The sequence below is a fragment of the Electrophorus electricus genome, chromosome 10, assembly GCF_041902795.1.
Source record: "Electrophorus electricus isolate QZ-2024a chromosome 10, ASM4190279v1, whole genome shotgun sequence".
Taxonomy (NCBI): Eukaryota; Metazoa; Chordata; class Actinopteri; order Gymnotiformes; family Gymnotidae; genus Electrophorus; species Electrophorus electricus.
Window position 1 is genome coordinate 31595777 of NC_137506.1, and position 12548 is coordinate 31608324.

General features: G+C 44.9%; 1 protein-coding gene across 40 annotated transcripts in view; it reads left to right on the top strand.

The window, feature by feature from the left end:
• ank3a (ankyrin 3a) overlaps window positions 1–12548 on the top strand; it is a 128144-nt gene that overhangs the window by 97073 nt on the left and 18523 nt on the right. For 20 of the 40 annotated variants that reach the window (XM_081721209.1, XM_081721219.1, XM_081721204.1 and 17 more), the window contains 12 exons: window positions 735–785; window positions 1446–1549; window positions 4526–4750; window positions 4931–5085; window positions 5339–5550; window positions 5653–5860; window positions 6103–6199; window positions 9072–9300; window positions 9475–9600; window positions 9853–9975; window positions 10811–10837; window positions 12035–12116. In XM_081721209.1, coding sequence (XP_081577335.1) covers window positions 735–785; window positions 1446–1549; window positions 4526–4750; window positions 4931–5085; window positions 5339–5550; window positions 5653–5860; window positions 6103–6199; window positions 9072–9300; window positions 9475–9600; window positions 9853–9975; window positions 10811–10837; window positions 12035–12116 — 1639 coding nt within the window. The remainder of the gene's footprint in view (window positions 1–734; window positions 786–1445; window positions 1550–4525; window positions 4751–4930; window positions 5086–5338; window positions 5551–5652; window positions 5861–6102; window positions 6200–9071; window positions 9301–9474; window positions 9601–9852; window positions 9976–10810; window positions 10838–12034; window positions 12117–12548) is intronic. The other 20 variants (XM_081721217.1, XM_081721216.1, XM_081721210.1 and 17 more) reach the window with 2 other exon arrangements.

A 12548-nucleotide genomic window follows, 5' to 3' on the forward strand; every position in this document is an offset into this window, starting at 1 on the left:
TGTTTATCTGCATGTCTGATACACAAATGAGGACGGTTGCGCAATTAAGGTCTGATAACAGATATGAATGACCCACCAGTGCACTGCACTTTAGCTAATTAACACTGCAGGTAATCAGATAGCACTACTACAGTTAAGCTAATTAACACTGCAGGTAATCTGTTCGCACTGCAGTTAAGATAATTAACACTGCAGGTCATCAGTTTGCACTGCAGTTTAGCTAATTAACATAGCAGGTCATCAGTTTGCACTGCAGTTAAGCTAATTAACACTGCAGATAATCAATTTGCACTGCAGTTAAGATAATTAACACTGCAGGTCATCAGTTAGCACTGGAGTTGAGGCAGTTGGAACGGCAGTGAATGAGAGGTTATTCATATAGTGTCATATTTCCCATCTGCTGATGTACACAGGAACAGTTTCTGTTTTCATTGTGATCTTATGGTCACTGGTGGAGTGGAGGGTGGGGCTGACTCTAGATCAGTACAGGCTCAGATCTCATTGGGCTGCTGTTGCACTGATTCCGTCGGTGTAGTGATATGAAGACAGGAAGTCCATCAGCATTTGACCAAGGGATTGTTACTTATGTAGCATCACCAAGAAAGGAAATCTCTCTGTCATTCTCTCTTCATCTCTCTCTCTGTCTTCTGAACAGGCATTTCATAGGCTGCAACTGACCAATATTTCTTGGCTGTGTGTCTGTGTGTGTGTGTGTGTGTATGTTTCCTCTGAAGCTGCAGGGTGTCTTTAAAGATATTTCCTACATGGTGGATCCTCAGAATAAGGTAGACACGCGTAGAGCTCTGGCCATTTCTGGTTCATCTCCATCTGTGTTTCTCCCACATCCAGTCACACAGTTCAGTCACCCAACCGCACCTCCACACCTGCTCGTGGGCGTGTGAAATGTGTGTTTGTGCGTGTGTGTGTGTGTATGCCTGCATATGTGTGTGTGTCTGTGTGTGTGCGTGTATATGCCTGCATATATGTGTATGTGTGTGCCTGCATATGTGTGCCTGCGTATGTGTGTGTGCGCGTGTGTTTGTGTATGCATGTGTGTTTGTGTGTGTGTGTGTGTGTGTGTGTGTCTGTGTGTGTATGCCTGCGTATGCATGTGTTTTTGTGTGTGTGTTTGTGTGTGTGTATGTGTGTGTGTGTGTGTGTGTGTGTATGCCTGCATATGCATGTGTGTTTGTGTGTGTGTGTGTGTGTATGTGTGTGTGTGTTTTATTTAAAGAACCGTAGTTAGGCTGGAGATGTCTCAGCTGTGTTTCTTTTTCATCTGTCTCGTTTCCTCACACCCTCCTCATCTTCATTATGTTACCCAGCTCATATGACATGACATACAGACTGGTGTTTCTTCAGTTAATGTGAGGAGAGTTGTTCACAAGCTAAAGGCCTGCAACAGAATTGTACTCACAACAATGTGTGTGTGTGTGTGTTTCCAGCATCTCACTGTAACACGTGACAATGAGTGTTTGAGGCGTTACAGCTGGACCCCGGACACGGTGGATCATGCACCCAATACCGTGTCAAGCCCTGTCCACTCTGGGTAAGAGATAGGATGTGTGTATGTGTGTGTGTGTGTGTTGAGTTTTGTACTTGTACTAAATGTTTTTTCTTAGTCGTATGTAGGTTAACACTGTGAGATGTACTGGATGAAAAGGCACCTCAAGTCCACATAAATGTGCAGGTTATTTGAGTTTATAACATGAGGGGACAGTATATGGAGTATACACATCTATAACCTAAATGTCTTTAGAGACATCTGAACTATATCTCTACACTCCACACTCCTGTCATATACAAACAAAGGGTTGTCATCATCGTCATCGTAAGAAGCGTTAGAGTTATACTTATCTCACGACTGAGGGGTTGTATATGCTTACTGAATACTACTGCTTAGCTGAAACTGCCCAGACACACACACACACACTCACACACACACACACTCACACACACACACACTCACACACACACACACACACACTCACACACACACACACACACACACACACTCACACACACACACACACACACACACACGATCAACATTCCTTACATCCACCCTGCCTACACACACACACACACACACTTACACACACTCACACACACACACACACACACACACACACACACACACATACACACACACACACACACACACACATACACACACACACACACACACACACACACACACTCACACACACACTCACACACACACTCACACACACTCACACACACACTCACACACACACTCACACACACTCACACACACACACACACACTCACACACATACACACACACACTCACACACACACACACACACACACACACACACACAGATGTTAATCTCAGAGCATATCCATCCTTCCTTCGTGATTTCTCTCATACCGTGGTGATGTTGGAGAGTTTGTGTTTCTTGCTCACAGTGTGTCTCCGTCCTAACTGGGACGCTGCATCAGTCCTGTGGAAGCATCTCTGTGCTTCGCTGCTCACTTTTATGGCAAACACGTAGAACAAATGTGGGGTTGCTATCCGGGCTGTGATTGTGACCCAGCGAAGCAGGGAACGTCCACGTTTGCGTCTTCAGTGGTAACATTAGCACATTACCCGAGTGTGTGTGGAAAACACACGTCCGCATTGCCATTGTTTATTTGTTTACGTTACGTTTGTCGATCTCATTTTGTTTTTGCCTGCATGCCACGGCCTTGTCTAGCCAAAGTGAGCTTTTGTTACCATGCCAACGACTGTAATAATGGGTGTTGTGCCTCTTTTTCTGTTTTTCTTTTTTTGTTCGTTTGTTTGGTGATTTCTTTCACAGCCTTTCCTCTCTGCTCAGTATGACTCCACAACACTGTCCAATTACACCTCCCTCTCTCTCTCCCACTCTCTCTCGCTCTCTCCCTCTTTCTTTCTCCCTCTCTCTCCCTCACTCCCTCCCTCTCCCTCTCTTTCTCTCTCTATCTCTCTCCCTCTCTCTCTCTCCCTCTTTCTCTCTCTCTCCCTCTTTCTCTCTCTCTCCCTCTCTCTCCCACTCTCTCTCTCTCTCTCTCCCTCTTTCTCTCTCCCTCTCTCTCTCCCTCTCTCTCTCTCCCTCTCTCTCTCCCACTCTCTCTCTCGCTTTCTCTCTCTTTCTCCCTCTCTCTCTCGCTCTTCCTCTCTTGCTCTCTCTCTCTCCCTCTCTTTCTCCCTCTCTCTTCTTCTCCTCTGTCCTTCCTTCTCTACCCAACTCACCCACACTCTCAAGGTGTAGTAATAGTTGTGTCATTGTGTTCAACAAACATTATCACACACACACACACACACACACACACACACACACACACACACACACACACACACACACACACTACATCACTATAATATGTTATAAATTATAATACTACACTAAAGTCAGACATCGCCACTTAATGTATAGTGTTAACAGCTAGCAGTCAGTCACATATGTCCACACTCACCATCCCCTTTGATAAACATCTGTGGTACAAACCTCTCGTAGGCGTAGAGTTCTGTACCAGTCCGCTGCCTGCTGAGTCGTGTTGGACGTTGTCCACAGATCCACAGTCACACTGACCCATGAATAAATCTCCATCAACACTGCTGTGCTTTCTATATCCAACCCAACACACTTCATCATGCCACATGAGTGCCATGCCAGTGTGCTGAGAATGGTCTACCCAAATGTCAAAGGTCAGCAGTGGAGCTGTGGTCAGTGAGGTTCATGGTTGCTGACACGCCATGCGTAGCAGCAGGTTAGTACCAGTATTTTCTCACCTTAACTTACAAATCCATAATGGAGAACTAATACAGTCATAAGGATCTTAAATAAACTACCAGCTGTTCATTAAAAGAAGGTGTTTTGCTCTGAAAAGCCATGACCTCAGACAACCCCCTTTAAGAAACAATGGGTTGGTATATTCGCGTTGTGCCTACCAAGGGGGATCTGTACCTGTACACCTACAAAGTGGATCTGTGGGAATCTGTAGCTACACCCGTGTCCAGGGAGTGCAGGTGTAAGGCGTGGGAGGTCAGTGTCTTAGTGACACGCTGGGTTTTTTCATGGCTTTCTCATTTGTGAGGATTGAACTGATCACTGCTTCGAATCTTGGCACTAAACGGACTCTGCGGCTAAAAAAATAAAGCTGGGTCACAGAATGCTGCCACGTTCAACATCTCGAAGCATTCTCACGTCTGCCTTGGTCTTCTTTCCTCTTTTGTGTCACTTAAATGTCTGTTCTGCTTTTTGAGACTTTGTAATATGCTCACTCGCTCGCTCTCTCTCTCTCTCTCTCTTTCTCTCTCTCTCTCTCTCTCTCTCTCTCTCTCTCTCTCTCTCTCTCTCTCCGTCTGTTCTCTGTCTCCATGTGATGGTGACACAGTGGTCTCAGCATGGGAACCGCCGCTACTGTGTCTCTGTCGTGGGTTAGCGTGGTGTACCTCCTCTCTCTCTCTCTCTCTCTCTCTCTCTCTCTCTCTCTCTCTCTCTCACTCATCTCCTCTTCTCTCTTTTTCTCTCTACAGGTTCCTTGTGAGCTTCATGGTGGATGCCCGGGGCGGATCCATGAGAGGAAGTCGTCACGATGGCATGCGCATCATCATCCCACCCAGGAAGTGTCCTGCACCCACGCGAATCACCTGCCGCCTCGCCAAGCGTCACCGGTTGGCATACCCACCCCCCATGGTGGAGGGGGAGGGGCTTGTCAGCAGACTGGTGGAGGTGGGGCCAGCCGGAGCTCATTTCCTTGGGTAGGTCCGACCTCCATTTTGGCTCAAATGACGTGCATTTGACACACAAACTGAAACTCTCAGACAACGTCTTTACGTCTGGATCTCTGCTACTGCATTTCAGCTCTGTGATTCTTTTGTTTTGGCTCTGGACGCCAGGCTGACGTGCTGCGCTTTGGTGTTTCTCTGTTGGTTTTGCAGGCCGGTCATCGTGGAGATCCCCCATTTTGGCTCAATGCGCGAGAAAGAGCGCGAGCTGATCATTTTGCGGAGCGACAATGGCGACACGTGGAAGGAGCATCACTATGACTGCCGCGGTGAAGACCTCCTCGCGCTGCTCAACGGCATGGACGAGGGTAAACATGCTCGTGTGTCGCACAAATGGGTTTGTCGGGCGATAAAGAGGGACTTTGTGATTCTGATATGTTATGAAAAGCTAAATCACTTATAACTTTCCACTGTGTCACCACTAGACCTTTACACGCCGACCAGACAACGTGTCGTAGTTACGGATTATAAATGATTATATAGGCAGTTCGCAGCTGAATGAATAGTTTTCAATATGTCTATTTACTTTTGCAAATGCTTGTTTGTTTTGTTTGTTTACAGAGCTCGACAGCCCTGCTGAGCTGGAGAAGAAGCGCATCTGTCGGATCATTACGAAGGATTTCCCACAATACTTTGCAGTGGTGTCTCGTGTTAAGCAGGAGAGTGACCACATGGGGCCAGAGGGTGGCATCCTGACCAGCGAGGCCGTTCCCATGGTGAGGGCGGTCTTTCCTCCCGGCGCTCTCACCAAGAAGATCCGCGTTGGCCTGCAGGTTTGCACACACACACTACCAACGAACAGGCGTTTATGCTAAGGTGTTGCTATACCTGTCCTTTCTGTTTGGCCCCGCTTCCTCCCGCTGCCCCTCCCCCAGGCTCAGCCAGTACCGGAGGAACTCGCTCGCAACACGATGGGTAACCGTGCCTCCTTCAGCCCCATCGTTACCGTGGAACCCAGGAGGAGAAAGTTCCACAAGCCCATCACCATGACGATCCCCGTGCCACCTAGAGTGAAGGAGGCGGCGGTTAATGGACGTAAAGGTGACCCCGCCCCCTGTCTGAGACTGCTCTGCAGTATAACAGGTACCTCCACAGAATGGATGTGGAAAAGAAAGATTGTTTGTCTTTGTTTAATGTTTTTAAAGCTGTATATGTGATTCTATGTGCTTGAGAATATTTTTCCTTGTGTGTGTGTCTGCCTGTGTGTGTGTGTGTGTGTGTGTGTGTGTGTATGTATGTGTGTGTGTGTATGTGTGTGTGTGTGTGTGTGTGTGTGTGTGTGTATGTGTGTGTGTGTGTGTGTGTGTGTGTGTGTGTGTGTGTAGGTGGTACATCACCAGCTCAGTGGGAGGATATCACTGGTACTACTCCCCTCTCCTTTGTCACTGACTGCGTCTCATTTACTACAAATGTATCAGCAAGGTAAAGCATTTACCCCCCCCCCCCCCCCCACACACACACACATGCAGACACACACACACACACACACTCACACACACACACACACACACACATGCAGACACACACACACACACACACACACACATACACACACACACACACACACACACATGCAGACACACACACTCACACACACACACACACACTCACACACACACACACACACATACACACACACACACACACATGCAGACACACACACACTCACACACACACTCACACACACACTCACACACACTCACACACACACACACACACACTCACACACACACTACACACACACACAAAACACACACACACTCACACACACACACACAGTCACACACATGCAGACACACACACACTCACACACACATACACACACACACACACATACACACACTCACTCACACACACATACACACACACATACACACACACTCTCTATCTCCCCCTCCATTTCTAAACACACACAACCTTAAGGTAGGACTGTCAACTGGGATTACAAAATACATTAGTACTGTCATACATATTTCCAAATATTTCAATATTATTAACATTTTTACGTAATTATTTTAAACAGTAGTAATTAAGAAGCAAAAAAAAGATTAAATTAGTTCTCCCACCCACTAAATGGCAGAACCCAAACAACCACCATACTGAAGTCAGAACTGGTCAGAACTGTTTGAATAATGAAAAAATCACGCTAGTCTAGACTAAATTTAATTTACATTTATGGAATTTAGCAAACGCTCTTATCCAGAGCGACTTACAAAAATGTGTTGTCATTTCCTCATATAATACCTCCTAGCCAGTACAGTAGGTTAGAGTCCAAGATACCAGTGAACAAGAATACTGTAGAATACAGGGATCACTGCTGATGACTAGAGGTGCAAAATACATAAAGTCTTAGGCAATGATAAGTGTAATAAAAAATAAGTACTAGAGTTTGTCAACATCAATAAACAATACCCTACAATAAGTACTAATTTAGTCAGTCAATAAGGGAGCAGTGTCAGTTGTCCTTTAAATATTCTACAAATAGATGGGTCTTCAGTCTGCGCTTGAAGACTGCAAGGGACTCTGCTGTCTGGACAGCAAGTGGAAGTTCATTCCACCATGTTGGAGCCAGGACACAAAATAGTCTCCATGCTTGTCTCCATGAGACCTGAAGCAAGGTATTTCAAGCCGAGCCGTACTTGAGGTTGGAAGTACTTGAGGTACGGATCGGGCTTTGACCATTGATCTCATGTATGAAGGGGCTGGTCCATTTTTGGCTTTGTAGGCAAGCATCAAGGTTTTAAATCTGACGTGTGCAGCTACTGGGAGCCAGTGAAGGGAGCGCGGCAGTGGAGTGACGTGTGTGAACCAGTCGTGAAGATCAGTGCTGCTGAATTCTGGACAAGTTGTAGAGGTTTGATGGCTCTTAGAGGAAGACCAGCGTTTACCGAGTTGCAGTAGTCTAGCTTTGAGATCACAAGAGACTGCACAAGCACCTGGGCAGCTTCCTGTGAGAGAAAGGGCCGAATCCTTCGTATGTTACAAAGGAGAAATCTGAAAGACCTGGTAAGATTAGAAACATGAGTTGAGAACAACAGCTGGTTGTCCAAAGTTATGCCCAGACTACGGGCAGCTTCAGACGGTGATACCAGGGAGTTCTCGAAGGAAACTGTGAGGTCATGGTGAGGGCTGGGAGTTCCTGGGATGAACAGAAGCTCAGTTTTACTGGGGTTGAGCTTCAAGTGGTGGCCTGCCATCCATGACGTGATGTCAGTCAAGCATGCTGAGATACGTCTGGAGACCTGTGTGTCAGAGGGTGAAAAAGAAAGAAATAATTGAGCATCGTCGGCATAGCAGTGGTAGGAGAAACCATGAGAAGATATTACATCACCAAGAGAATGAGTATACAAAGAGAAGAGAAGGGGGCCCAATACTGAGCCTTGTGGAACACCAGTGGAGAGTCTACACGGTTTGGATGTGGATCCTCTCCATGTCACCAGATAGGACTGAAACCATCTCCAAGCAGAGCCAGTCACACCAAGCCTGGAGAGAACAGAGTGAAGGATGTTGTGGTTCACTGTGTCAAAGGCTGCTGAAAGGTCTAGAAGCATCAAAACAGATGACTGTTTGGCAGCTTTAGCAACATGAAGTTTCTCCGTCACTGTCGTGAGGGCCGTTTCTGTAGAATGTGCCAGTTTGTAGCCAGAGTGATTGGAATCATGCAGCTGGTTCTGGGTGAGGAAAAGAGACAATTGATTGTAAACTGCTAAAAAGTCTACTACCTCACACATCTCTGGCACACAATTAAACATTCAAATTACATTTTTTTAATATTAGGATGTACAGGTGTTTTGCAAATTTGATGAATATTTATAAGATGAATATGAATCTTTTTTACAGCTCTGCCTTATAGTAATGTTACTCAACACACATGCAAACTGTACAGGATTTGCCAGTACACACTCGCCTTCAGGAGAGAGAGTGAAGCTAGCAGGCTAGCATCTGCTGAGGCCTGACGCCACATCTGTTCAGCACGGATACCTGCTGTCTGTGTTTCCTGAACAGGTCTCATGTCTGCTGGACGGGCACCTCTTTCAGTTTTACCACCTCCAACTCCCTCTTCTCTTCTTCCCTGATTTCACTGTGTCCCTTTTCCCTCTCTCTCTCCCTCTCTCTCTCTCTCTCTCTCTCTCTCTCCTCTCTCTCTCTCTCTCTCTCTCTCTCTCCTCTCTCTCTCTCTCTCTCTCTCTCTCCCTCTCTCTCTCTCTCTCTCTCTCTCCCTCTCTCTCTCTCTCTCTCTCTCTCTCTCTCCCTCTCTCTCTCTCTCTCTCGATCCCTCTCTCTCTCTATTTAGATTCTGGCTGGCAGACTGTCAGCAGGTGAGTGAGATCGTGTCCCTGGGGACATCTCTCTACCGGGAGCTGATCTGCGTGCCGTACCTCGCCAAGTTTGTGGTGTTCGCCAAGACCATCGACGCTGCGGAGGCGCGGCTGCGTTGCTTCTGCATGACCGACGATAAGGTGGACAAAACCCTGGAACAGCAGGAGAACTTCGAGGAGGTGGCCAGGAGTAAAGACATCGAGGTGCGGAGCTCCCCACCAGCACAAAGCCGGGGCAGTAGAACCTTTACACAGTGCTTCTCTGTTCGAATGAACTAACACACATCAGAAAGGGACTGTGGCGAGGGTGATGGGGAAACGGCACTGTGTTAATCGCTGAACGCAGCTGGCGTGTGCCTCACTTTCTTTGGCTGACAGATCCTGGAGGGCAAGTCGATCCACGTGGACTGTTATGGCAACATGGCTCCACTCGGCAAGAGCAACCAGCAACTCATCTTCACCTTCTACGCCTTCAAGGAGAATCGTCTGCCTTTCAACGTCAAGGTGCGTACGAGCGTGTGTGTGTGTGTGTCTTAGCTGACATCAGCTCACATGTCCGCATGTGTGTATCTGAGATGGGTCATGTTTGTTGTTCTGTTTGTCATTCTGTTTGTCGATGTGTGCATGTGTGTGTGTGTGTGTGTGTGTGTTGTAGAATGGAATTAAAATCTGACATTACAGTGACCTCAATTATGATTGTAAATTTAATGGAAGCATTAATATTTGACAAGCGTGTGTGTGTGTGTGTGTGTTTAGGTGCGAGACATGGGGCAGGAGCCCTGCGGGAGACTCTCATTCCTCAAAGAGCCCAAGAGCACTAAAGGTCTTCCACAGAGTGCCATCTGCAACCTGAACTTCACACTGCCAGTGCATAAGAAGGTGCTGTACACACACACACACACACACACACACACACACACACACACACACACATATATATATATATATATATATATATATATATATATATATATATACACATTTCATTTATGGCATTTAGCTGATGCTTTTATCCAAAGCGACTTACAATTATGAGTAATTGAGGGTTAAGGGTCTTGCTCAGAGGCCCAACAGTGGAAACCTGGCAGCAACCTTCCGATTACAACTCAATTACCTTAACCACTGAGACACACACACACGCAAACCTCTTCACACTGTACACACACACACACCCCTTCACACTGTACATACGTGCACACACACACACACACACACACACACACACTCCTTTACACGATAGACACACACACACACACACTCACACACTCCTTTACACTGTAGACACACACACACACACCCCTTCACACTGTATATACACACACACACACACACACACACACACCCCTTCACACTGTACACACACACACACACACACACACACTCCTTTACACTGTAGACACACACACACACACCCCTTCACACTGTATATACACACACACACACACACACACACACACACACTCATACACTCCTTTACACTGTAGACACACACACATCCTCACACTGTACACACACACACACACCCTGCGCTGTTCTTCATTACAGATACATCACTGCTGTTTCCATTGCTGCAGTAGGTGCTGCTTTACTTGAATACTAAACATCTTCTCCTCTCCTCTCTCCACCTCACCTCACCTTGCTGCTGTAATCGGACCGCTGCTGCTCTGTTATCTACTATCTGTACTACTCTCGCAATGTATCATGGGGAATGTAGGAAATGGAGTCCGATCCTGATGATGAGGTAATCATGACGTACCATTTCATTGGCTTTCTTTGTAGTTTCTTTGTATTCACACACTATTGGCTTATTTAAGGCATTGCCATGGTGACGCTCTCCTCTTTTGTGATTGGCTTTTTTCCCAGATCATTCATTGGTTGACATAATATTAAGCCTAGTTTTTTTTTTTTTTTTTTTGCATGATTTATGTGTAGACAGCAAGTTTAAGTTGTGGCCCTTGTGGTGCTTTTATTTGTTTATTCATTTATTTACTTTTTTCAATAATTTTCAAGTATGTTTTTTTTTTGTATGCTTGGTGACTGAAAGAGTTTCATCAGAAATTCACCAACCTTTCACAAAAAAAAATAGGAAACAGAACATTTGACATGACTCTGTTAAGTGTGACATTCCTCACAGTGGAGTCATAATTTCACAATGACAACCTACCTGCATTCAATTAATATAAAGGACGAGTGAACAGTCGAGGCTAAAGAGTTCAGAAAAAGTTACAATAATTTAAAAGTGGTGACACTAGTTCTTTTCAATGCTTTCCACAGTGAATAACATTCATATGATGAGGTCAGCAGAACTTTAGTGTGTCTATGAAAGTTCTTGCTTGTGTTTTTGTTGTAGCACGCAGGAGAACAATTACGCCTCACACTGCCCTTTTTTGCTACAAACAGCTGGAAAATATTTTTTAACAGACGTCCTCGTGTGAATATAAATTGCATAGAAGTTCACAATAATTAAGTATTATGAGGTGTTATTCGTTAAAGCAGACAGCGGCGCTGTTTTAGGAACAAGCTGTTAACGTTTGAATTAAATAATACAGTTATAATAATACAGACGGTTTTTAAAATTATGCAAATTCTTTTGATATGTGAATAGGTTATTTACCTTTATTTTAATTCCATATGAGGATTTCCTAATTGGCAAAAGTGTTCCTTTTACATAATATATTCTTGAATAAATAAGAACTGAGCATAATTTTGTAAGAAATATCGACAAACTATTTAGAAAAACTATTTAGATTGGTAGAGGAAACAGATCTGCTTGAACAACTTCCAAATATCCTTAGAACATAAGGCAAGTGAAAATCTTGGAACAAGCTCTGTAGAATTTTTTTTTAGTTAATGAAAAGACATAAACCAGTTAACAGAATAAATTCAATTTCAAGTCAGTTTGCTTTCTTATAGCCTTTTTGTTTTTGTGTTATTCCAGAATGACACCAAAGAACGACGCCATACCGTTGCTTCGTTAGCGTTACGAAAGCGCTACAGCTATCTGACCGACCCTGCATCCAGTGAGTCTCTCACTTTCTTCTCCATTCTTTCACATAGTTCTGAATTCCAGCATAGACAAGGTGTTGAAACCTGTGCTGGCGACTCATTAACTACAATATCAGAAAACGTAACATCTCAAGGCTTAAACACCAGTGACGATTTAGACAACAGCATATTTAGGAATACTATTTTTTCTTATCTTTTCTTTATTTTCCCACATCTGTTCTGTCATCAGTCTTCATTGGTGTTTTGTTTTCCATTCGACACAGGCTGTACGATTTTCTGTTTGTAGTTCATATAATCTCTCTTCATTTTGCTCAGATTTCTGTGTTTCGCATGTTTTATGAACCAGCATTGCACTGTATTTCTTTCATGTTTTACTTTCTTCTTTAATGCAGAATAAAGTTGTTATTGTGTTCTCATTGTTTTTATTGCGTCTTTGCCTTATCTTG